This window comes from Lampetra planeri, chromosome 2 (assembly GCF_965212315.1).
Source record: "Lampetra planeri chromosome 2, kcLamPlan1.2.h2, whole genome shotgun sequence".
NCBI classification, from domain to species: Eukaryota; Metazoa; Chordata; class Hyperoartia; order Petromyzontiformes; family Petromyzontidae; genus Lampetra; species Lampetra planeri.
The window spans coordinates 22,382,291-22,408,385 of NC_136108.1; the positions used below are offsets into that span (position 1 = coordinate 22,382,291).

At 45.8% G+C, this 26,095-nt stretch overlaps 2 protein-coding genes across 3 annotated transcripts in view; both read right to left on the reverse strand.

Moving 5' to 3' along the window:
- Positions 1–3,987, reverse strand: part of LOC144729940 (collagen alpha-3(VI) chain-like) — a 32,230-nt gene extending 28,243 nt beyond the window's left edge. The window contains exon 1 of one of the 2 annotated variants that reach the window (XM_078610380.1): positions 1,080–3,987. In XM_078610380.1, the coding sequence (XP_078466506.1) occupies positions 1,080–1,204 (125 nt within the window). In that variant the 5' untranslated portion in view covers positions 1,205–3,987. The remainder of the gene's footprint in view (positions 1–1,079) is intronic. The other variant, XM_078610372.1, reaches the window with a different exon arrangement.
- Positions 3,988–7,575: 3,588 nt separating this feature from the next.
- The window catches only part of LOC144729959 (uncharacterized), a 90,032-nt gene continuing 71,512 nt past the window's right edge, over positions 7,576–26,095 (reverse strand). The window contains exons 19-26 of the mRNA XM_078610391.1: positions 22,869–22,931; positions 18,747–18,797; positions 17,587–17,622; positions 17,426–17,488; positions 14,006–14,068; positions 13,597–13,629; positions 12,575–12,611; positions 7,576–12,461 (exon numbers count right to left, since the gene is read on the reverse strand). Of these exons, the coding sequence (XP_078466517.1) occupies positions 12,379–12,461; positions 12,575–12,611; positions 13,597–13,629; positions 14,006–14,068; positions 17,426–17,488; positions 17,587–17,622; positions 18,747–18,797; positions 22,869–22,931 (429 nt within the window). The 3' untranslated portion in view covers positions 7,576–12,378. The remainder of the gene's footprint in view (positions 12,462–12,574; positions 12,612–13,596; positions 13,630–14,005; positions 14,069–17,425; positions 17,489–17,586; positions 17,623–18,746; positions 18,798–22,868; positions 22,932–26,095) is intronic.

A 26,095-nucleotide genomic window follows, 5' to 3' on the forward strand; every position in this document is an offset into this window, starting at 1 on the left:
AACACGGTAGGACAAACACCTCAGCCATGGCAGATCACTGTTACAATTCAGTGGGCTCACATGACATTGACTTCTCCAAGACAGAGGTTCTCTGCAAGCCATCTGGCTATCATGAGAGATTCGTTCATGAGGCGATCCACATATACAAACACAGAGACAATTTCAACCGAGAAGATGGATTCTGGCTTAGCAATCATTGGAAGGACGTAATAAACCATTTCGGATCTTAACTGATTGTGTTCACGTTTACGGTGACTTTCAGACCGCGTTCCACTCACTGGCATGGTGCAGTGTGCAGAGTAATGTATGGTGTCGTAATTGTATAGTAAATATATAGCAGTGTGATACACATTAGGGTGGGTAGAATAATACATAGTGGTATATTAAAATGGATAAGGCAGCAACTGCAGCAGCAGCAGCAGCAGCAACTGCAGCAGCAGCAGTAACTGCAGCAGCAGCAGCAGCAGAAACTGCAGCAGCAGCAGCAACTGCAGCAGCAGCAGCAACTGCAACTTTCTTTGATGCTGTTAATCTTGCATAATGCACATGCATATGTAGTACTAATCACATTCCTGCATTTCCCATAAATATGCTAAATTCCTCTTGATATGCAAATTCCTTTGTCAAGGCGCCCAGCTTATATATATGCTCCAAGCTCGTGTGCTGTTTCATTCAGTCTCTGTCGCCTCGACGGACCTGGTTTTCACCTGAGGACGGCTGCTTGCGTTGTGGCCGAAACGTCGTGAGAATAATTTTATTATGTTTTATTTTTATTATTTTATTACTTCCCTTCTACGTGACTTTACTGAAAGAACCAAGAAGATGAATCCCTGCAGTCACGAAAGCTTTAAATCAAAATTCAAATGTATAATGTTCGTAAATACATAGCTTTAATGAAACAAAGTAGTTGTACTTACGTACCCGTGCTTAATTTGTGTTTTCAATTATTTACCTTTTAAGAAAAATCTGACCATGTCTCGCGCCCCTAGAAAGGGCATCTGGCACCCCCAGCAGGTGCGTGTACCCTAAGTAAAGAACCACTGTGCCTCGGGGAATGAGCGGAGTGTTGCGGTTCTCACCCATTGCCGCTGTAAGTCACGACCGCCACACGGGCCCCCTGAGGACAACTCCTCCTGGCAATGAGCACATCGCGAAGGAGCTCCACCATCGAGGTCTTCACCAACTCAAAGAGTGCTCGTGTCATTTGAGGCGAGATCTCCACTGCGAACACCAGCTCCAGTGGGTATGGGGGGCACGTCCCTGCACGAAGTTCAACAAGGTACTCGAGAGATGTGAACTCGGCATTATTGCACACATCGCAAATATCACCCCGGGTGATGGCTTTACGTCACGTGCAGCTCTGTTAGCAGTAGTGGGCCAGCAATAAACAAAAACATCTCGCCATTGTCATGCACAATACTTTCATCATAATCATCATCTGCCGTGATCTATCCACTACTGGATGAAGGTTTCCCCGTGTCTTTTCCGTTATGTCATGCAACGCTCCAACTCCCGCACGTGAGCCGACCTCATCACAAACACTGTTCGGCTGTCTTCCCATCGGAAGCATTCCCTCCCTGTCCATTGCTCATCACTAGCTCAGTGGACTTTACCTGGTTAAATAAAATAGTGTAGTTTTATTTATAATATGCTTACCTTTCCTATACTTTGCACCTGTCGTGTTTTTTTATTTGTTGTTGTTGTTGTAACTTTCTGACCTGCCCTTACTGGACATCTACGAAAAAGAGCTTTATAAGCTTTTCAGATTCCTCCACTATAAATATTCAGATTATGAACTGATAATAATTATCTGCGCGTCACACGCACGGCCAATCGAAACAACACGTGGGAGCGGGAAAGTCAGGCACTGGAAACGCTTCAGCGAGCCAGAGGAAATACGAAATAAGATGCACTTGCGAATAATCGTCAAACACACCACTAAACAGCACGAAAAAGGAAGCACCACTTGAACAGGGCACATCCCTCAACAAACCAAAAAAACCCACGTAAATTATTATTTAAATATAATTTTCAATGTTGGCAAAGAATAACATAATTTTAATTCTGAGAATGTATTGTGTAGAAACAAGCCCCAATATATTGTAATTAGATTATCAGTAAGCAGTGTTATCAGGTTATTGAGGACTTTATCCAGTAATTTAATGTGTGCAAAAGGCATGTTTGATTTGTAATACTATCTTACCGATAAACGTCATTTTTTGTCTGTCTGTGTGTCTGTCTGTCTGTCTCTCTATCTGTGGAAGAAACTTGTGAAGGATTTGGCTTGCAAACCGTGGGGTTCACGTTTTAAAAAAAGTACCCGGGTCCCACGCAATTAGCCCCGTGGTGAGCCAGCGCTATTCCATTTTCGCATCCGTCAACTTTAAAGTAGTTAAATTAGCAATTTATTGCTATTGATTATTATTAACCTATTTCCTTACTCTGCTCAGCGTGCGCCAAAGCACATATTTGCGCATGCGCTACAAAGCCATGGTTGCCCCTAGCAATGCACACGCGCGATCAGTGGAGTTGGGGAAAAATTCTCATTCGTGTTAAAAATGCAATAAAAAATATACAAAACGCTGAGGTAAATTCTTCACAGTGTGATGTTCTCTTCTCCCCCACCCCACCACCCCAATGTGTGCAGTTACTACTATAGAGTCGGTATATGTTACTACTATAGGCCGTAGATACTACTGCAGAGTGGGCGGGGGGATCGTGGGTGGGGGGGTAGCAGCCCAGCCCCAGCATGCCAAGGTGCCACCTCGGCCGGCTAGGCAATCTAGGCGAGGCTGGGGGCTCTGCACGGGACTAGGCCTCACCACTAAACTCCGTTAAGTTTGTACTATTATAGATTTTGACCTAAAACTTTCATGACTGCAGGGATTCATATTCTATGGTTCGTTTGGTAAAGTCACGTAGATGGAAAAAAAAATAGTTAATAAAATAAATAACAATATTAAATAAAACCACCAATCTTGATTTGAAGCTTTCGTGACTGCAGGAATCCATACTCTTTGGTTCTTTCGGTAAAGTCACGTAGGTAGAAAATAATATATATCACGACGTTTCGGGTGCAACACAAGCATCCGTCATCAGGTGAGAAAGCATGATCTGCTGCTGAGGCAGACTGTAAACAGTTGATACAGTCTACATTATAGACTGCCAGTACACTCACCAAACTTAAAAAAACAGGCTACAGTCTACATTAATGGTTATTTGTTTAATTATTATTTTAATTTCATTATTTTTTGTTGTGCCCGAAACGTCGTGATTTATTTTATTTCATACCTACAGTACGTGACTTTATAGAAAGAACTAAAGAGTATGAAAACCACTAATGTAGACTGTTGCCTGGTTCTGATTCGGAGTGAGTGTACTGGCAGTCTATAATGTAGACTGTAGCCTGGTTATTAAGTTTGGTGAGTGTACTGGCAGTCTATAGTTTAGACTGTAGCAATGGTCATTAAGCTGGGTGAGTGTACTGCCAGTCTATTATGTAGACTGCAGCAATAGTTATTAAGCTGGGTGAATGTACTGGCAGTCTATAATGTAGACTGTAGCCTGGTTCTTAACCTCGGTGAGTGTACTGGTAGTCTATAATGTAGACTGTAGTCTGGGTTTTAAGCTTGGTGAGCATACTGACAGTCTATAATGTAGACTTATTCTTGGTTGATACAGTCTACATTATAGACTGCCAATACACTCATCAAACCTAAATATCAGGCTACAATCTACATGAATGGTTATTTTTCATTATTTTAATTTTATTATTTTTTATTCACTTTTTTACTATAATTTTCTATCTACGTGACTTTACTGAAAGAACCAAACGTTATTATTTTTGAGTTAGTATAGCTTCTACTACAGCTAGTACATACTACTGTAGTGATAGTAGCTACTACTACAGCCAGTACTTACTATTGTAGTGATAGTAGCTACTACTACAGCCAGTACTTACTACTGTAGTGATAGTAGCTACTACTACAGTCAGTACTTACTACTGTAGTGATAGTAGCTACTACTACAGCCAGTACTTACTGCTGTAGTGATAGTAGCTACTACTACAGCCAGTACTTACTGCTGTAGTGATAGTAGCTACTACTACAGTCAGTACTTACTGCTGTAGTGATAGTAGCTACTACTACAGCCAGTATTTTCAAGATCTGCAGTTCTGCTTCACCACCTCAGAGTTCACCACCTCATGGCAATGCCTGAATGTAGGTATAATGGCGGGATGTACCATTTCTCCATTGGCATTCATAATGGCAATGGAGGTTATCATCAGATCCTCAAAATGGGTTGCTGGTGGACAGCGAGTCGACTCTGGTTTTCGCCTCCCTCCACTCAGAGCCTACATGGACGACATTACAACATTGACCACCACTGTCCCATGCACCAGGAGACTGCTCAGAAAACTCGAGGAGAACATCAGCTGGGCCCATATGAAGATTAAACCATCCAAGTCACGCAGCATCTCGATTGTGAAGGGAGTATTCTGTGACCTGAAATTCTTCATCGGAGATGACCAAATCCCAACAGTGTCTGAGCAGCCGGTAAAAAGCCTTGGAAGGTGGTATGATGCAAGCCTGAAGGACAAAGACCAGGTGCAACAGCTGCGCAAAGACATCAGTAGTAGCCTACAGTCCATCGACAACACCCAGCTACCTGGAAAGTTAAAGGCCTGGTGTCTGCAGTTTGGTCTCCTACCCCGGGTGTTGTGGCCCCTAGCAGTGTATGAGGTTCCAATCTCAACAGTGGAGAAGATGGAAAGAGGAGCCACGAGCTACTTAAAGAAGTGGCTCGGAGTTCCACGATGCCTTACCACCATAGGCCTCTATGGAGATGGTGTCCTCAAGCTGCCCCTCACCAGTCTAACCGAGGAATTCAAGTGTGCAAAAACCAGGCTCCAGATGTCACTGAATGAATCTCGAGACCCAGTGGTGAGCAACAACGCGCCGACCTTGGCAACTGGGCGCAAATGGAGGCCAGGAAAAGCAGTCCAGGAGGCAACAGCAGCCCTCAGACATGCTGACATTGTGGGTCATGTTCAGCAAGGGAGAGGAGGCCTTGGGCTAACTAGCCGTGCTACTTGGAGTAAGGCCACTGCACCAGAGCGGCGGAAGATGGTAGTGCAGGAAGTACGCCATCAAGAGGAGGCTGCAAGGTGGGCCAAGGCAGTCTCTCTTGCCAAACAAGGACAGTGGACTCGATGGGACAGTGTGGAGAAGAGGAAGATCAGCTGGAAGGATCTGTGGGCCATGGAAGCGAGGCGGTTGAGCTTTTCCATCAGAGCAACATATGACATCCTTCCAACACCAGTTAATCTTCACCAATGGTATGGTGAAGATCCGGACTGTGCCCTCTGTTCCATGCCAGCCAACCTCAGGCACATTCTCACAGGGTGTAAAACAAGCCTCACCCAAGGACGCTACACTTGGCGTCACAACCAAGTCCTTAAAAACCTTGCGTCCGCCCTGGAGGACAAGCGAGCTGCCACCAACTCCCTACCACCCCCAGCAGCATCACACCCCTTACGGACGACCTTTGTCCGCGAAGGGACTAAACCACCGAAGAGCGGCTCTACACCAATAGAGCGAGACCAGCTGCGCTTGGCCCGCGACTGGAAAATGCTAGCTGACATTGGCCGGCAACTTGTGTTTCCTCCGGAGATCGCAACCACCACCCTAAGACCTGACATGGTGCTCTGGTCCCGTTCGCTCAAGAAGGTCTTCATCATTGAGCTCACAGTACCCTGGGAGGACTCAGTAGATGAGGCGTATGAGCGAAAACATCTGCGCTATGCCGATCTAGCTGCCGAAGCACGGCATCATGGCTGGAACACAGAAGTCCGACCAGTGGAGGTGGGCTGCAGAGGTTTTGTGGCAACATCTACAACCAGACTGCTTAGAGACCTGGGAATTAAGGGCCAGAGCCAGCGTTCGGCAATCAGAGCTGTATCGGAGGCGGCAGAAGGCAGCAGTCAGTGGCTCTGGATGAAGAGGAAAGACCCCAGCTGGGCCCCAAAGTGAGAGGGCCAGGAGGTATGCAGTCAACAATGCTTGACTCAGGGAGGAGGACGCCCCTGCCATGCATAGTCCCATGGGATGTTGGCTATCAACAACAAGGCAACTCCTATGACTAATTGGGAATGGGACGCAAGCGTAGGATTGATCACCCTGTCGCTGGCCGCCTTTGGGGAGGGTGTATAGTATGAAAGGCCGAAACACCCTAGGAACCAAAGGGTCACTACTGACGATGCGCTCCCCAAATTTCACCAGGCTCACTGTTCATGAACTCTTGGAAGTGCTTGCACAAAGGATAGTAACATCTCATCCTGTGTTCTTTGGAATCTTACTACTGTAGTGATAGTAGCTACTACTACAGCCAGTACTTACTACTGTAGTGATAGTAGCTACTACTACAGCCAGTACTTACTACTGTAGTGATAGTAGCTACTACTACAGCCAGTACGTACTACTGTAGTGATATTAGATACTACTACAGCCAGTACTTACTGCTGTAGTGATAGTAGCTACTACTACAGCCAGTACTTACTGCTGTAGTGATAGTAGCTACTACTACAGCCAGTACTTACTGCTGTAGTGATAGTAGCAACTACTACAGCCAGTACGTACTACTGTAGTGATAGTAGCTACTACTACAGCCAGTACTTACTGCTGTAGTGATAGTAGCTACTACTACAGCCAGTACTTACTGCTGTAGTGATAGTAGCTACTACTACAGCCAGTACTTACTGCTGTAGTGATAGTAGCTACTACTACAGCCAGTACTTACTGCTGTAGTGATAGTAGCTACTACTACAGCCAGTACTTACTGCTGTAGTGATAGTAGCTACTACTACAGCCAGTACTTACTGCTGTAGTGATAGTAGCTACTACTACAGTCAGTACTTACTGCTTTAGTGATAGTAGCTACTACTACAGCCAGTACTTACTGCTGTAGTGATAGTAGCTACTACTACAGCCAGTACTTACTACTGTAGTGATAGTAGCTACTACTACAGCCAGTACTTACTACTGTAGTGATAGTAGCTACTACTACAGCCAGTACTTACTGCTGTAGTGATAGTAGCTACTACTACAGCCAGTACTTACTGCTGTAGTGATAGTAGCTACTACTACAGCCAGTACTTACTGCTGTAGTAATAATAGCTAATACTACAGCCAGTACTTACTACTGTAGTGATAGTGGCTACTACTACAGCCAGTACTTACTACTGTAGTGATAGCTACTACTACAACCAGTACTTACTACTGTACTGATAGTAGCTACTACTACAGTCAGTACATACTGTAGTGATAGTAGATACTACTACAGCCAGTACTTACTACTGTAGTGATAGTAGCTACTACTACAGCCAGTACTTACTGCTGTAGTAATAATAGCTAATACTACAGCCAGTACGTACTACTGTAGTGATAGTAGCTACTACTACAGCCAGTACTTACTACTGTAGTGAAAATAGCTACTACTACAGCCAGTACTTACTACTGTAGTGAAAATAGCTACTACTACAGCTAGTACATACTGTAGTGATCGTAGATACTGCTATCAAGTCGGTAGATACGAATATAGAGTTAGTAGATATGACTATAGTCAGTATATACTACTGTAGAGTTAGTAGCTACTGCTATAGAGTCCATATACACTATTATAGAGTCAGTAGATACCAGAGGTGTGGACTCGAGTCATGTGACTTGGACTCGAGTCAGACTCGAGTCATGAATTTGATGACTTGCGACTCGACTTGGACTTGCATAACAATGACTTTGTCCCACCTATGAGATGTGGACTCGAGTCATGTGACTTGGACTCGAGTCAGACTCGAGTCATGAATTTGATGACTTGCGACTCGACTTGGACTTGCATAACAATGACTTTGTCCCACCTCTGGTAGATACTACTATAGTCAGTAGATAACAGTACAATCAGTAGATACTACTGACAGTAGATACTACTACGGTCAGTAAATTCTACTACAGTCAGTAGATAAAAGAGTAATTCCTGCAGTCACGAAAGCTTCAATTCAAGTTTGAACCACCTCTACGGGGAGGATTTATGTTTGTTTTCTCTCTCTCTGTGTCTCTGTGTTGTCTCTCTCTTTTTTTACGATCAGTGGAAACAAGAAGATGCTCGGTGTAGTCGGCACTTTGCTTCGTTCATCATTTCGTATTTTATTTTATTTTTAATGTTTTTTTTTTATAACTTTGCTTTATGTACCCCCCCCCCGCTCACTCTGTCGCTCACTCTCTCTCTCTACTTGTGTATCTGTCTATGTGTCTCCGCGTCTGTGTTTTGTCTCTCTCTCAAATTTCACACTTAACTTCCAATTTAGCAATCTTTGGAAGAATGTAATCAACCAGGCTGTGTGTTAACCGACTCTGTGTTGCATTGCATTACATTTCCAAATTTGACTAAGTTTGTTTTCTCAAACTTCCTATTTCTCTCTCAAAAATTTGCCAGGCTTGTTTTTCTTTAGGTCCATTTGCTCTTTCTCTCCCCCGGCCGCTACGGGGTGGATTTCCACACAACTCTCTTATTGACATGCTAATTTATCTACCCCCCCCACCCTCTCTTTCTGCCTCATGCCACCTCCTCTCTCTATTTAAGGCCTCGACACAGAAACGTTGTTTCTCTGTGTGCCTATTTGTGTGTCTCTTTCTGTGTGTCTCTGTGTTGTCTCTCTCTGCTTGTGTGTCTATGTGTCTCCGTGTCTGTGTTTTGTCTCTCTCTCTCAAATTTAGCAATCTTTGGAAGAACGTAATCAATCATTCTTACCTGATGACGATTGCTTGTGTTGCAATCAAAACGTCGTATTCTATTATTTCATTTATTTTCGTTCTACGTGACTTTACCGAAAGAACCAAAAAGTAAGTCAGTAGTTACTACTGAAGAGCCAGTATTTACTACTATAAAGTCGAAAGATACTATAGAGTGAGCAGATACTACTAGTCAGCAGATACTACTATAGAGTCGGTAGATACGACTGTAGAGTCAGTAGATACTACTGTAGGGTCAATAGATACTACTATACAGTCATTAGATATTACAGTAGAGCCAGATACTACTGTAGAGTCAGATACTACTATAGAGTTACTAGATACTACTCATCTATTGTATGTAGGGTGTGTAGGTATATATGCCTATGGGGGGTAAAAAATATTTTGTGGGGGGGAGGTCGACAATTTTAGGAAACCAACTATTTACCCGCTACTTTCTATTACTTTTGGATTCAGGACTTCTTCAAGCCTCTTATAATTTTGTTGATGTAAAAATGGACGGACAAATGGAACGCTGGGCTTTCACAATAGCCTAGTACTTAATAATAGTTTTTTTTTATCCTTTTATCTGGCACAAAACTGACACCTTTTTACAAGGGATCATGTTTGCATTAACCACAAAATGCAAACAAAAACAGCACTGATAATATATGCATTGCCCTTGAAATTGATTGGTCCACACCAGAGACAGCTTTTTTTTAGCCCAGTCTCATATGGTGTTCGACCAGATGACGCCAAAAGGCGCACAACTCAAAGACAACGCAGCATCAGAGTATTGAGAGCTCGGTGTAAGCATTTACATAATGAGACCTCTTTTGCCAGTGGCAAAATATAATAATAGGTTTTTGACCCTTTTATCTTGCACAAAACTGACACCTTTTACAAGGGATCATGTTTGCATTAACCACAATACCTGTGGTCAAAATGCAAACAAAAAACAGCACTCTGATAATGTATGCATTGTCCTTGAAATTGATTGGTCCACACCAGGCAGCTGCAATGGCTGCTTTGGGTATGCAGTACAGACCTCCCCAGAGACCCTGACTGATAGAGGAGGTGTTCAGGATGGCTGAGAAAAAGCGACAGGCCCACTCTAATTGTCTACAGCATCCCACGGCAGAGAATGAGGAGGCTTACCGCAGCCTTCGCTCGGAGGTTCGGAGAGCCGTGAGGCACTGCAAGGATGGGTGGTGGTCGCGGGTTGCTGAGGAGATGGAGTCTGCCTCAATGGCACGCGATCACAAATCCCTATTTAACTCCATCAAAAAAGTAACCTGCAGCGCCACACCTATTACCATCATTAGGGAAAAAAACGGTGATCCAATCTCCGACCCCCAGGAACAAGTTTGCAGATTTGCTGAGTATTTCTGTGAAGTCCTGGGGGAGGGGAAATCCCTCGACATGGAAAACATTGTGGGACAAAGTGGGGATGACCCTGCTGAGGCTGCGGTGCCTCAAATATTGGAAGAAGAAGTCACCCCCTGTCAGTGGCTGGCTGAGGTGCCATCTGTTGAGGAAGTACTAAGGCGATCCAGAGTCTGAGACCAGGAAAGGCACCGGGCAAAGATGATCTCCCAAGAGAAATGCTGAGGAAGGGTGGCGTTTGTGCACAGACTGCCCTACATGACATCATAACAACAGTCTGGACCACTGGATGGGTTCCGCAGGATTGGAAGGATGCCCTTGTGGTCCCCCCTCTTTAAGAAGGGGGACCGCACAGACTGTAACAACTACAGGGGCATCTCACTCCTCAGTGTGCCGGGAAAGTTCCTGGCAAGGATTATTCAACATCGTCTTGCCAGGCACGCTGAGGATAGGCTTTTGGAGCCTCAATGTGGATTCAGGAAAGGGGGTACTGCACAGATGCCAAATTTTCTGTCCGTTTGCTACAGCAGAAGTGTAGGGAATTCTAACAAGACCTACATCTCTGCTTTATTAACCTGGTCAAGGCCTATGATACCATCAGTAGGCCTAGGCTCTGGGTTGTTCTTCATGCTTTCGAAGTCCCTGACCCTCTGCTCACAATCATTAAGGACCTTCATGATGGTGAGCGGGCCCAGGTAACACTACGTGGCCAGGCGTTGGAGCCATTCCCTGTTCAACTTGGGGTGCAGCAGGGATGTCCTCTGGCTCCCACATTATTTAACATCTTTTTCGACCACGTAGTTCGTGAAGCCTTTGATGGCTGTACCAGAGGAATTTCCATCTGGTACAGATACAATGGGAGGCTGATCGATGCCTGGGTGCAGTCAAGGGATGGCTCCCTATTGGTCAACCACGTTATGTATGCCAATGATCTGTTAATTGCCGCTCACTCAGAGGAGGAGTTGGAGGCGCTGCTGCTGAAACTGGAGCGTGCCACTAAGAGGTGGGGCCTTACTATCAGCCCCACCAAAACTAAGCACCTGTCTCGGTGATGAAGCAGTTGTGGAGAGAGTGGAGAGTTTCCCATACCTGGGCAGTGTGCTCATGACCAGCTCCGGTTTGACAGCAGAGGTCTCACTCAGAATCAATCAAGCGGCATTATGTTTTCAACGGTTGTGTAACGCTGTGTGGAAGCTACCTGGTCTGTCGCACCGCACGAAGCTTCAAGTCTTCTTGGCCACGGTCATTCCCTACATTCTCTACACTTGCGAAACGTGGACCCCCCTAATGGAGCATCTTCGCTGGTTAGAAACATTTAGGCTGGCCTGCCGACAATGCATCCTGGGTTTAACTAGGCTTGATTGTGTGAGATGCTCACAAATCCTTGAAAGATCTGGGCAAAGTCCCATCGGTGAGCTCCTCCGGCAGGCAAGGCTGCGTTGGCTAGGTCATGTAGCCCGCATGCCCAGTCACCGCATGCCGAAACAGCTTTTGTTCGGCCGGATAGAGGAGGCTAAATGGGCGTGGCACGGTCTAGAGAAGAGATGGAGTGATGTGGTACAGGAGGATGTGGAGCTGAGTGGACTTGCTGATGACTGGTACCAGCGGTGTCAAGATCGGCCTCTGTGGAGGAGGCTCGTGAAAAATGCTGCTGGGCAGTTGGAGGCAGTCGCCCTCCAACAACAATGGAGAGCGGAACAGCAACACTCACAACAACGAGCGGAGCGCTGGGTGGCTAAAGCACAGCAAGTTGGCACAGTAGGGGGCACAGGTGGTGCATCAGCCAGTCATCTCAGTTAGTCGACCCGTGGCACCTGGGTCTGCCCCGTGACCTCCTGCAAGTGGGCGTTCGACACTTCATGTGGCCTCACGGTGCACAATAGCCTGGCACAAGCGCCGTGGTGACGTCACTGCCACTTAGTGGCCAGATAAAAGGGTAAAAAACCAATTATCATATTTTTTACTGGCAAATGAGGTACCAATGGTGTGGTTGTTGTTGCTGTTGTGTAAGTCCATGTGTGTGTGTGTAAATCGATGTATGTGTGTGTGTAAGTCGATGTGTTTGTGTGTCTTTTTCGCCCGGGCAACGCCGGGTACTTCCCGCTAGTATTATATAATTTGTAAAGCTAAATCTTGACTTAAACTTTCGTGACTGCAGGAATTAATATTCTTGAGTCTTAGGTCTTTCAGTAAAGTCACGTGAACCTATTTACGTGACTTTACCGAAAGACCCAAGAATTTGTAAAGCTAGTTCATTTAATAAAAATAAAAAAATCTTACCTTTACAACAAGCTGTAAAACAAGTAAATCAATGTGTTAGTAATGCCTTCATTTCACATGTGATGCAAAAACACCTCAAACTCACATCAATAAAACATCTGAATGCGTTCATGAAAACTACTCACGGCAGTTTTCTCTGATTTGTTTCAATATTTCGCAATTCTGCAATTGAAACAAACAATGTGATGCATTAAAAATCCATAATAAGATAGTCTATTACTCTACAATAATTAACAACTGTACGTGCAAGTGTATTGTGAGACACTCACATAGTTGAGTAATGCAACACAAAAGATGCGCTTTATTGAAATATTTCGTCAGAAATTAAAACCCCAAATCAACACCTGAGATCCTGGTCCAGTTTTTTTTGAGTAATGGCTTTGGTGGTAACTTCTGGCGGTGTCAACTGCCCACCGAGCGACCTCTGCCCCACTTTAAGTTCAAAACACATGGGCCGATTGAGTGCGGCCGAAATGGGCCAGACCCCAGTGGCAACATCAAGGTAGGGCGAGCCGGGCTGAGGGACTCTGCAAGAGTGGTGTGATGCCAAACGCTGGTGTCACTATCTCTTCACTTTTTTTTACTATTTACTCAACTTTTTTTTCTATTTGATCAGGTAAGGACCCACTGGAGCTACGTAGCTCTTTTTCAGACGTGGCCTGGCGATCACAAATGATAGCTCAACAAAAGTGGGCTTATCACGTGGAAATGTACAGCAGCCAAATACTCTTAACGCGTGAAGTTTGTTCTAAATGTGGAGGGGAAAACTGGAGGACCCTGAGAACAAAAATCCACACGACCACGGCAGAACATGCAAACTACAAATATACAGGCGGCAGGTGCGGGATTGAACCCACGACCTCCTGTATATCAAGCAAGGTAGATAACATCTCGCCACCACTCGCTGTAGTTCCCTGAAACGTCCTCCTGCTCGAGATGTGACCGTTGATGATGATTATTATGAAACAAGTGCCAGTTTCCAAACGGCTTTAAAATTACATACAAAATTTAAATAAAAAGCAGTGCTTGACAAATATACAAATGAAGAGCTGTATGTATGGTGAACGTCTTTCGCACTGTAGGTAGCCAACTGTGCTAAGTGGAGGTGCATGTAATGTAGTGTTTGAGTCTTATTCTACCATCTCACCAATTTAGGAGGTACATTTGTCCCTTGGGGTCCCTAAAATAAACAAGCAAAACACATCTTACATCGATGAGGCAATTATAACACTCAAAATACAGTCAGCTATTCACGCTTGTGAAAATCAATTACACGTGCATTTTCATAATTATATGCAAATACTATGCTCATGAAACATGTATAATAATGGTGCAACATTTGCACAATGAGATGTATAAACAAAAGAAATACAAATGAAACGGTAAAAATTAGACACAAAATAATGAGTTTTTTTTTATCAGACAGCAACAACAAATTATTATTGGAATGCAGTCGTATCCCAGCCGGACAATTAAATTATAAATAAATGAGACCTTTTCCCATTGGAATATAACTTTTAAGAGAATGTTTAAGAGCCATAGACACCACGACGTACTGGAGACCCAGGGGGTCCAAGGTTCCCTGGAGTCCCTGCAGAGCCAGGCAGACCCACATCACTCTGCAACACAAACGCAAAACGCCCGTCAACTGTGGCTCATGAACAAACGTGAACAAACACCATCAGAGGCCATCCAGTACCATACAGACGGTATGATGCGATGCTCTTCAAGCCTACAAACACTTTGAGTAAACCTAATGAATACAATATAAAAAATCTTCGATAAGATTATTGGAATACTTCCAGTTAGCCAAATGAACTGCTTCACATTATTTAGCAGACAAGATCAAGGAACAGCCTTGACGTTCTGTGATCAAGCCATTGCTGGTCTCCACTCTAGAGTCTCTAGAGGGGTCTCCACTCCAGTCTCTCTAGATAGGGTCTCCACCCTAGAGTCTCTCTATAGGGGGTCTCCACTCTAGAGTTCTCTCGAGGGGGTCTCCACTCTAGAGTCTCTCTAGAGGGGGTCTCCACTCTAGTCTCTCTAGAGGGGGTCTCCACTCTAGTCTCTCTAGAGGGGGTCTCCACTCTAGTCTCTCTAGAGGGGGTCTCCACTCTAGAGTCTCTGTAGAGGGGGTCTCCACTCTAGAGTCTCTCTATAGGGGTCTCCACTCTAGTCTCTCTAGAGGGGGTCTCCACTCTAGTCTCTCTAGAGGGGGTCTCCACTCTAGAGTCTCTCTAGAGGGGGTCTCCACTCTAGAGTCTCTCTAGAGGGGGTCTCCACTCTAGAGTCTCTCTATAGGGGTCTCCACTCTAGTCTCTCTAGAGGGGGTCTCCACTCTAGAGTCTCTCTAGAGGGGGTCTCCACTCTAGTCTATCTAGAGGGGGTCTCCACTCTAGTCTCTCTAGAGGGGGTCTCCACTCTAGAGATGGTCTCCACTCTAATCTCTCTAGTGGGGGTCTCCACTCCAGAGTCTCTCTAGAGGGGGTCTCCACTCTAGAGTCTCTCTAGAGGGGGTCTCCACTCTAGAGGTGGTCTCCACTCTAGTCTCTCTAGAGGGGGTCTCCACTCTAGAGTCTCTCTAGAGGGGGTCTCCACTCTAGTCTCTCTAGAGGGGGTCTCCACTCTAGAGTCTCTCTAGAGGGGGTCTCCACTCTAGTCTCTCTAGAGGGGGTCTCCACTCTAGAGTCTCTCTATAGGGGGTCTCCACTCTAGAGTCTCTCTAGAGGGGGTCTCCACTCTAGAGGTGGTCTCCACTCTAGTCTCTCTAGAGGGGGTCTCCACTCTAGAGTCTCTCTATAGGGGGTCTCCACTCTAGAGTCTCTCTAGAGGGGGTCTCCACTCTAGAGGTGGTCTCCACTCTAGTCTCTCTAGAGGGGGTCTCCACTCTAGAGTCTCTCTAGAGGGGGTCTCCACTATAGTCTCTCTAGAGGGGGTCTCCACTCTAAAGTCTCTCTATAGGGGGTCTCCACTCTAGAGTCTCTCTAGAGGGGGTCTCCACTCTAGTCTCTCTAGAGGGGGTCTCCACTCTAGAGTCTCTCTATAGGGGTCTCCACTCTAGTCTCTCTAGAGGGGGTCTCCACTCTAGAGTCTCTCTAGAGGGGGTCTGCACTCTAGTCTCTCTAGAGGGGGTCTCCACTCTAGAGTCTCTCTATAGGGGTCTCCACTCTAGAGTCTCTCTAGAGGGAGTCTCCACTCTAGAGTCTCTCTAGAGGGGGTCTCCACTCTAGAGTCTCTCTATAGGGGTCTCCACTCTAGAGTCTCTCTAGAGGGAGTCTCCACTCTAGAGTCTCTCTAGAGGGGGTCTCCACTCTAGAGTCTATCTAGAGGGGGTCTCCACTCTAGTGTCTCTAGAGGGGGTCTCCACTCTAGAGTCTCTCTAGAGGGGGTCTCCACTCTAGAGTCTCTCTAGAGGGGGTCTCCACTCTAGAGTCTATCTAGAGGGGGTCTCGACTCTAGTCTCTCTAGAGGGGGTCTCCACTCTAGAGATGGTCTCCACTCTAGTCTCTCTAGAGGGGGTCTCCACTCCAGAGTCTCTCTAGAGGGGGTCTCCACTCTAGAGTCTCTCTAGAAGGGGTCTCCACTCTAGAGGGGGTCTCCACTCTAGAGTCTCTCTAGAGGGGGTCTCCACTCTAGAGTCTCTCTAGAGGGGGTCTCCACTCTAGTCTATCTAGAGGGGGTCTCCACTCTAGAGGTGGTCTCCACTCTAGAGGGGGTCTCCACTCTAGAGTCTCTCTAGAGGGGGTCTCCACTCTAGAGTCTCTCTAGAGGGGGTCTCCACTCTAGTCTATCTAGAGGGGGTCTCCACTCTAGAGGTGGTCTCCACTCTAGTCTCTCTAGAGGAGGTCTCCACTCTAGAGTCTCTCTAGAGGGGGTCTCCACTCTAGTCTCTCTAGAGGGGGTCTCCACTCTAGAGGGGGTCTCCACTCTAGAGTCTCTCTAGAGGGGGTCTCCACTCTAGAGTCTCTCTAGAGGGGGTCTCCACTCTAGAGTCTCTCTAGAGGGGGTCTCCACTCTAGAGGGGGTCTCCACTCTAGAGTCTCTCTAGAGGGGGTCTCCACTCTAGAGTCTCTCTAGAGGGGGTCTCCACTCTAGTCTATCTAGAGGGGGTCTCCACTCTAGAGGTGGTCTCCACTCTAGTCTCTCTAGAGGAGGTCTCCACTCTAGAGTCTCTCTAGAGGGGGTCTCCACTCTAGTCTCTCTAGAGGGGGTCTCCACTCTAGAGGGGGTCTCCACTCTAGAGTCTCTCTAGAGGGGGTCTCCACTCTAGAGTCTCTCTAGAGGGGGTCTCCACTCTAGAGTCTCTCTAGAGGGGGTCTCCACTCTAGAGTCTCTCTAGAGGGGGTCTCCACTCTAAGAGGGGGTCTCCACTCTAGTGGGGGTCTCCACTCTAGAGTCTCTCTAGAGGGGGTCTCCACTCTAGAGGGGGTCTCCACTCTAGAGTCTCTCTAGAGGGGGTCTCCACTCTAGAGGGGGTCTCCACTCTAGAGTCTCTCTAGAGGGGGTCTCCACTCCAGTGAGCCCTAGAGAGGCCCTCTCAGAGCCTAATCTTCCACTTCGACCAGCATCGAAGAACAAGTACATTGCATCCAATTATACATTAAGTACAAAACGAAGTGATCACTTGGGATCAGTAGTACCTGCCTTTACGAATCAAAAACAGTACTTTCTGACAAGAACCATAAATACATGCTCCACTATGTGCATGGACAAGAGGGGTAATAAGGGGTTTGTTATTCTGTATGCCCTAATGAAATAATGTTTTACGATTTAAATAGGAAAATAGTTTCGTAGTAGAAGATTCAAGGAGGTCGGTGGATGGCTATTGTAGGGAATGGAAAGAGCGCATCTACAGCTAAACCATGTAACGTTGATGAACGAGCAGTTGATATGTGCATAGGTGTAACATTATATGCGCTATGTGTGGTTAAATGCATGCAACAAAACTTAAATGTATTCCAATCAAGCACATGTACCGCTCTGCCTTTGAAGCCTTTTGAAGCCTTCTCACCCTTGTCCCCTGAAGTCCCAGGTTCACCCTAGCACAAGTTAAAAATGTATTTATCTTAAAAAAATGATACATGGTCATAACGGTAACATATACAATGTTATGAAAAAGAGTGGGGAGTTAGCATACCGTTTCTCCTGGATATCCGATTTCACCGACGTCCCCCTGCAAGAATAAAGACGCGACACTCTCTGGTTATGAGGTACACCAGGTGTAGCCTGTGTCAATCAAAAGGTGAGCCGTGCATAGCCATTGCAGCAATTTATGTATTATGATAGTGACTGTGAATGTCACTGTGTGGTGCCGGGCTTGCGAGGCCACGGCGGATATTGTTGTCATTATGTGCAGCCCGCTTACTGGGCATAGTACCAGCCCTAGTGGGGCTTGGATGAGCGCTGGTTAGCGCAGAGGCACCATGTACAGTGTGCGGTGCAGGCTCTCGGTGAGGGAGCGAGAGAGAGTGTCAGCCAGCCAGGGTTATGTTGGGGCATGATACGCTAGTTGACCTACCGACACGTGGCCGGATGATATTGTAGGGGGGCCACCGGTGGACGGGGGCCGCTGGGCTGTCACGTGGAATAAAGGAGCTCTCGGGAGCCTTCGGGAAAGAGCTGGAGAGATCTAGAAGGTGGGTGGGGCGAGGGGCGGAGCCAGCCCCAGCCCAGGCCGATATAACGCGGGCCCTGTGAGGGGCTCTGGATTTTTCGGGTTGTTGGTGAAGAAGATCCACGTCGGGTTAAAGAAGCCTCTAGCCACGCGGTCCAGGACCCAGCTCGTGGTCTGGACCGGGATAGCGGGACCGTGTCTAGTTCTGCCGTAGTGTGGTTAGATGGGCATTCAACACCCAAGTGTAGGTTACGTGATATTGTGTTGAGTTGATGTAACAAATAGTGTTGCTCCCAAGACAACGTCTGCGACTCAGTTGGACTCACTACAATATTATTATTATTCGCTAGTTAACCCAGGAAAGCCTCACTCAGTCTCAAGACCCTTTTTCAGTAGGGTCCTGCCAAGTTTTAGCCATAGTGGGCGATGTAGCTGCTGCTGTGTGTGATCCTAATTGAGTAATTTGCAGGTAATTGTCCAGAATTTGGATGTTTCGGCCAATACTGGTGGCATTCTTCATAGGTTTTTTCACCCCCCCCCCCCCCAGAAAGGTTGAAAGCGGTCTTGAAACTGTTATCTACATGCAATTAAATAATACTATACGATCACACTGAAACGCAGATTGCCAACTTCGTAAAATGGCAACGGCACACGGTGAAGGTGTTGGGTGGTAATTGTGAGACCTTAGGTCCTCTAACTCCGGAGACTCCATAGCCATCGTATCCGTTCACGCCCTACAACGACAACAAAATCGCAGTTGAGAAGATTAGTTCACATGGAACGTGCGGTAACATGACATCACTGTACCTGGTTATATATGACAACACACACACACAGGGGATCAACGACAAAACCATATTTTGCAAGCCCAGGCTTCTACATCTTTGGCAATGCCTCGGAGTCCATCAATGTTTTATCTGTGGGTCCCGAAGATGGCTGACATGCCGATCTGGGGTAGACGCTCTGTTGTGGCACAGGGATGGGTGGCCCTGGTTTGCTGATTTTTGCCTGTGTCACGATAGCCCTGGCAAACAACTTGTCAAATGTGCAATGTCCTTCTTCTTAAAGCATTACAAGATGAGGAGACATAAGACAGGCCACGTTTTTCTTTTTTTATCTGCAGTAGATTCAATTGCTAATTACAGTCGTCGACAAACATTTCTGGAAAGCGTCTGTAATATAATTGGTCACATTTGGTTGATTCTCACTTCTTTCAGAGTTGTTTTTCTTATGCAACCTCTCACAAGATAATCTGACGCCAGGTTAATGTAAGAATAAGAGCTTTAGTTTGAAATGAAGTGACGAATACAGAATAACAAGAAGATATAAAAGTGTTGTGCCATTTGAGAGTTAATTACTATTTTACATTATGAAGCAGAACGTTGATACAGTGAGGGAAAAAAGTATTTGATCTCCTGCTGATTTTGTACGTTTGCCCACTGACAAAGAAATGATCAGTCTATAATTTTAATGGTAGGTTTGTTTGAACAGTGAGAGACAGAATAACAACAACAAAATCCAGAAAAGCGCATGTCAAAAATGTTATAAATTGATTTGCATTTTAATGAGGGAAATAAGTATTTGATCCCTCTGCAAAACATGACTTAGTACTTGGTGGCAAAACCCTTGTTGGCAATCACAGAGGTCAGATGTTTCTTGTAGTTGGCAACCAGGTTTGCACACATCTCAGGAGGGATTTTGTCCCACTCCTCTTTGCAGATCTTCTCCAAGTCATTAAGGTTTCGAGGCTGACGTTTGGCAACTCGAACCCTCAGCTCCCTCCATAGATTTTCTATGGGATTAAGGTCTGGAGACTGGCTAGGCCACTCCAGGGGCTTAATGTGCTTCTTCTTGAGCCACTCCTTTGTTGCCTAGGCCGTGTGTTTTCGATCATTGTCATGCTGGAATACCCATCCACGACCCATTTTTAAATCCTTTATATTAAGTTCACTTGCTTGCTTGCTTGCGCGCTTACGACCGTGCAAATCTTTCGGTCGTTTTTTAACCCATTTCCCGTGATCCAATCGAGCTGACATTTTGCACACAGACTCGTTGTGCGTGACAATTTATTTTCGAGAAAAAAACATTTCCAAAACTTTACACTTTTTAAGAAAAAAAAAATTATATTTAATTACCAATTGCTTAATGGTGGCAGGCAATCATCTGACCCATAGGTGGCAGCCATCTCAAGCCAGAGGACGAGAGGACTCTAGCCGCCACGCATATAAAGGATTTATAGTGAAAAACTTTGTTTTTACGGGTTAATTTTTTAATGCCCTGGCTGAGGGAAGGAGGTTCTCACCCAAGATTTGACGGTACATGGGCCCGTCCATCGTCCCTTTGATGCAGTGAAGTTGTCCTGTCCCCTTAGCAGAAAAACACCCCCAAAGCATAATGTTTCCACCTGCATGTTTGATGGTGGGGATGGTGTTCTTGGGGCCATAGGCAGCATTCCTCCTCCTCCAAACACGGCGAGTTAAGTTGATGCCAAAGAGCTCCATTTTGGTCTCATCTAACCACAACACTTTCACCCAGTTGTCCTCTGAATCATTCAGATGTTCATTGGCAAACTTCAGACGGGCATGTATATGTGCTTTCTTGAGAAGGGGGACCTTGCGGGCGCTGCAGGATTTCAGTCCTTCACGGCGTAGTATGTTACCAACTGTTTTCTTGGTTACTATGGTCCCAGCTGCCTTGAGATCATTGACAAGATCCTCCCGTGTAGTTCTGGGCTGATTCCTCACCGTTCTCATGATCATTACAACTCCACGAGGTGAGATCTTGCATGGAGCCCCAGGCCGAGGGAGATTGACAGTTCTTTTGTGTTTCTTCCATTTGCGAATAATCGTACCAACTGTCACCTTCTCACCAAGTTGCTTGGCGATGGTCTTGTAGCCCATTCCAGCCTTGTGTAGGTCTACAATCTTGTCCCTGACATCCTTGGAGAGCTCTTTGGTCTTGGCCATGGTGGAAAGTTTGGAATCTGATTGATTGATTGCTTCTGTGAACAGGTGTCTTTTATACAGATAACAAGCTGAGATTATGAGCAATCCCTTTAAGAGTGTGCTCCTAATCTCAGCTCGTTACCTGTATAAAAGACACCTGGGAGCCAGAAATATTTCTGATTGAGAGGGGGTCAAATACTTATTTCCCTCATTAAAATGCAAATCAATTTATAACATTTTTGACATGCATTTTTCTGGATCTTTGTTGTTGTTATTCTGTCTCTCACTGTTCAAATAAACCTACCATTAAAATTATAGACTGATCATTTTTTTGTCAGTGGGCAAACGTACAAAATCAGCAGGGGATCAGATACTTTTTTACCTCACTGTATATGGAGACAAACATACTAAACCCTTTCCCATTCTGATGACATACATGTACATATAAAATTAACCCTGAACTGCTTGCGCATTCTGATATTCAGCGGTGAATGGGACCCACCCTGCAACTTGCAGATGTCTCGGAATGGGAAACGGTTAAAATAACCAGGTACTTTATTTGGATTGCATTTTGGCACACAGATTAAATATGGTTATGGATTGAATTTATACGTTTGGACATGTTATTCAAAATTACATTCAAGATATTATGTTTCAGAGACGTAGATGTACTTTATTTGTATTGGAAAAGTAGTCTTTAGTGGAATATCAAATTGCTGTTATTGCACAAGTAGAGGAATGGTTGATTGTGGTCAAGGCGTTTGTGGAGTGTTATTATATTTTTATGGGGAGCAGTAGTGTAGAGATTAGAGTGCTGCGCTATGAACCTGGCAACGCAGGTTCGATTCACGCTCATGGCCAACATCAGTAGCGATTATCCGAACCGGTTCTGGGCCTCCCCTAGGTGGACTCAGCCTCAAATGAGTATCTGGTGCGGTGTATAAACATTGCCACTAGGGAGACAAAGGTGGTCGGGCGTGGTGCTGGCCACCCACCCCCTCATGTGCTGTGTCGGTCTTCATAGGTGCTCACTAACAGCACTTGCCCCAACAATTTATTAAGGCTATACAGGGGTCTTTGTTTATTATATTGTTGCTATTGGCCTGTTTACCCAGGGAACCATCACTGAGTCTCAAGACTCTTTTTCAGGAGAGCCCTGACGAGTTTCACAATAAGGGGCGATTTTAATGCTGTGTGTAATTCCAATTGAGCAATTTGCAGAACATTTTTGGACAAAATCAGTTACATTTGTTTAGCTATTGGAGGAAATTTGAGAATCCGGAGGAGCCCCATGTAGAACAGGGGGAAAACATACCAATTCCACACAGAAAGGTACCGAGTTGGAAATGGAACCCAGGCCCTTCTGGCTGGACGGCACGAGTGTTATCACTGTGCCAGCTTGCCCCCGTGTGGTTCGGTAGCATGTGATGGTGAGTGAGACGGTACAACCTGGGTGACAGTGGGAATTTGTATTGAATTGCCAACAGGGGTGTAGTGAAGGGTATCCTAGGGTGTATGTGTTGTAACTCTTATGAACGTGATGATTTAGATTGTAATCAAAGCAAGATGCACGTATCCAATTACGTGCGTAAGGTGCATTAATGTCAAATTAATATATTTGTATAGTCATTGGTTCATAGACTCCTGTAGCCACTATTGATTGCACATACAAAATCAGGGCGAATAAATATCACATTGAAACTGGTGACCCAAAATGATGATTAGTGAAATCACGAAGAGATGATTTCACTAATCATCATTTTCTTCTTATTGATGGTGATATGTTTTAGTTATTCCCATCATGGAGCACCCATGTCTTCCCATCGCTCCTACTACACTCCCCAATGGCGAAATACTCACGGGATATCCTTGTTTCCCAGGGTATCCAATGCCTCCTTTGTCCCCTCGTTCACCACGTTCTCCCTGTTACAAAACCACTTTTAGCAGACATCTTTATTCAAGAGTACCGTATATAGGTGTCTGCGGTACAAATGCGACACTTAACTTTGATACTGTACTACACTGCAATGGTGTAGACAGATTTATTAACAGGAGGAGGTTACTATTACACATGTTCCATAGGTAATAAACATAATGGAATGCAGTCAATCATAGAAAACAATGATTTTGCATCGATTAGAAATGTCTGAGCGCCTTTTTTGTCGTGAGAAAGATTTCTCTGTCCAGCACAACCCTGGGGCGGTCGCACGGAGTGTGCGCAGTGCCCAAGATTACACAAAGCGCAAGTTCAACGTTCATCCAACGTCTAAACTAGGAACCACTGCTGTGCCGCCATAATTTCCAATCCCCCCGCCCCCATAGCTTTCAATAATCTTTCCAAGCCAAGCAATTATTTTCAAACTGAGCACCTGCTACATAGCCTGCATGGAGAAGACTGCAGTGTGGATGTCTCACAAACGTAAATGGTCGAGCTAAGACTGTGTACGGAAGTCGATCATTTGTTCAATTTCATTATTTAGGATTTTAAAAAATCTACAAATTCCATTGTTAAAGTTGCAGAATTAAAATGGGAAAATTACCTTGGATTTAGATTTTACTAGAAAAAATAAACGCTTTTTTCTTACAAATTTGATTCTGTAAGTGTAATTGCAGTGGCATTGGTAAAAACCGGATGGATATAATTATCAGCTCATGTTGGCACAGAAATAGGTTTCTTACTAAAATATAAATGCTGAGGAAAGACCAAGTCCATGAAAAATATCACAATTGCCTAGCATTGGCTGCCATTGGTGGGCCAATAATACAGGCATAATACAACTGTAGTGACTTATGTTAGTTTACGTCGGTTGCGTGCTTTGGGGGGAGTTAACAACCGGGACGGCTGCAAGCTACGTAGGGGGGGGGGTAGTCACTGTACTTGTCACTGTGTGGTGCCGGGACTTGCGAAGTCACGGCCGGTAATATCATTGCGGGCAGCCCGGGTTGCGGGCTGCAGTACCAACACTAGCGGTGGTTGGGTGAGCGCTGGTTAGCGCGGAGGCACCGCAAGCAGTGTGCAGTGCCCGGCTCCCAGTGAGGGAGATAGAGCGAGCGTCAGCCAGCCAGGGTTACTCTAGGGCAGGGGTCGGCAACCAAAATAACAAGAAGAGCCATTTCTTTCCAATTCGGTACAAAATTCAGTATTTCAAGAGCCGCAATGCATCTGAGTACATACTGTACTCACGTACATATCGTCAAGAAGCAGCCCGTAAAGAGCCGCATGCGGCTCCTGAGCCGTAGGTTGCCGACCCCTGCTCTAGGGCATGATACTCTGGCTGACGCCACCGGTGGACGGGGGCCGAGGGGCGGTCACGTGGTCCCGAAGAGCTCTCGGGAACATTCGAGAGGGAGTTCAAGAAGCTTGGAAGGTGGGCGGGGCTAAGGGCGGAGCCAGCCCCAGGGTTCTTCAAGTGTTGGTGTTCAAAGATCCACGTCGGGGAGAAGAAGCCTCTAGCCACGCGGTCTGGGACCCAGCTTGTGGTCCGGACCGGTATAACGAACCGTGTCTAGTTCAGCCGTAGCATGGTTAGATGGGCATTCGAGACCCGAGCATAGGTTGTGTTATGTTACGTATTGTTACGTGAATAAATAGTGCTGCTCCCAAGATAACGTCTGCGACTCAGTTGGACTCACTACACAACCAACCATTGACCCAATTATTTTGCTGGCTGGGAAATTGCCCCTCAAATCCAAACAGATGCGACAGGTTTTACTGCAGCTAAAGCTTCTCACACAAAGGAACATGATGAAAGCCGTCACGATCGTGAATGCTCTACATCTCTTCAGGCAAGATGCTCACAGCTGTCAAAATTGCGACATGTGAGCAGGGTGACATCATGGTGGTCTATGAGATTCGCTGCAGGTGGGGTGTTTTACAAACTTCCTGCATAAATCACCAGACAGCTGCCATAAACAATCAACTGGCAAGTTTCTATTATACACTTTACTAACCATACACGTTGTAAATCTTCACAAATTCCAATGTACAGAAGTGGTTTCCATAAGTTCAACACTCAGACGTAAAACGAATTGTTCCCTGATGGTACAGACAGGCAAGAGCAAAAGGAACATTCATAACCATTACACTGGGATATTGTTATTATTACCACTGTAGGGGTGTTATGGGAGGGAAACGGACAAACACACAGGGGTGTCCATATCCACGTCCGCAAATGGTTAACAGCCTGGGGGGCTGTGGGGGGATGCTGGGATCCCACACAGCCCCACCCCTCGGTGGAAAATTGGTATAAAAGGCGGGGAGCGAGAGGGCTCATGGTTCAGTGTTGGAAAGCTAACGAGTGAAGAACCAGTGAAGACTGAAGACCGGCAGATAGGCCCTGGAACTCCTCTGACTCGCTGTCCTTCTCAAGACCAAGCAGGGCAAGCCAGTGGCACGGCCCCAGAGCCTCAGAGCCGATGTTCTTCTAAGAGCCGGGTCTGTCTGGTTGGGTGTCGTGACCTGTGCCTTGACCAGGGCCGGGTCAGATAGCCTCCCCTAGCACCCTTAGCAGAGGACCTGGGAGCAGACCAGTTGGGCAATAGCCCTAGGGGTGTATCCCAGTCCAGTACGGATGAAGGGCCGTTACCCCTTCAAGTGTTGAATACGTTGCCCTGTGCTGAATGTAAAGTTATAATAAATAGTGTGCCTCGACTACACCGTCTCTGTCGCCTGTGAACCCACTACACCACTAGCCATTCACACGTCCTTTAGACATGACTGTGCGTCCATCACTCCCATACAGGCAGCAAAACTTTTCTCGTTGGATGGGAGATGGCGGTGAAGGCATCAGAAAAATATATTTTTTTACTTTTACATTTTTATGATTAAAAGTTTTTTTATGAATAAATTTAACGTTTTTTTAAATACCAACACACAGCGAGTAACTGTGAAACGCACAGCGTAAGTGCGAATTATGTCCTTAAAAGATGAATCGCGTAACTACGAATTTGCGCAACGGGAGTACACGTTACGCGAGGGACGCCTGTATTTATATTTATCATCAGGCATTGAAAATACATATGAAGGTTACTTGTAAATGGTCCAAATTAAAATACAGCAGGCCTTAACGCTGCAAGTGATAGTCTAG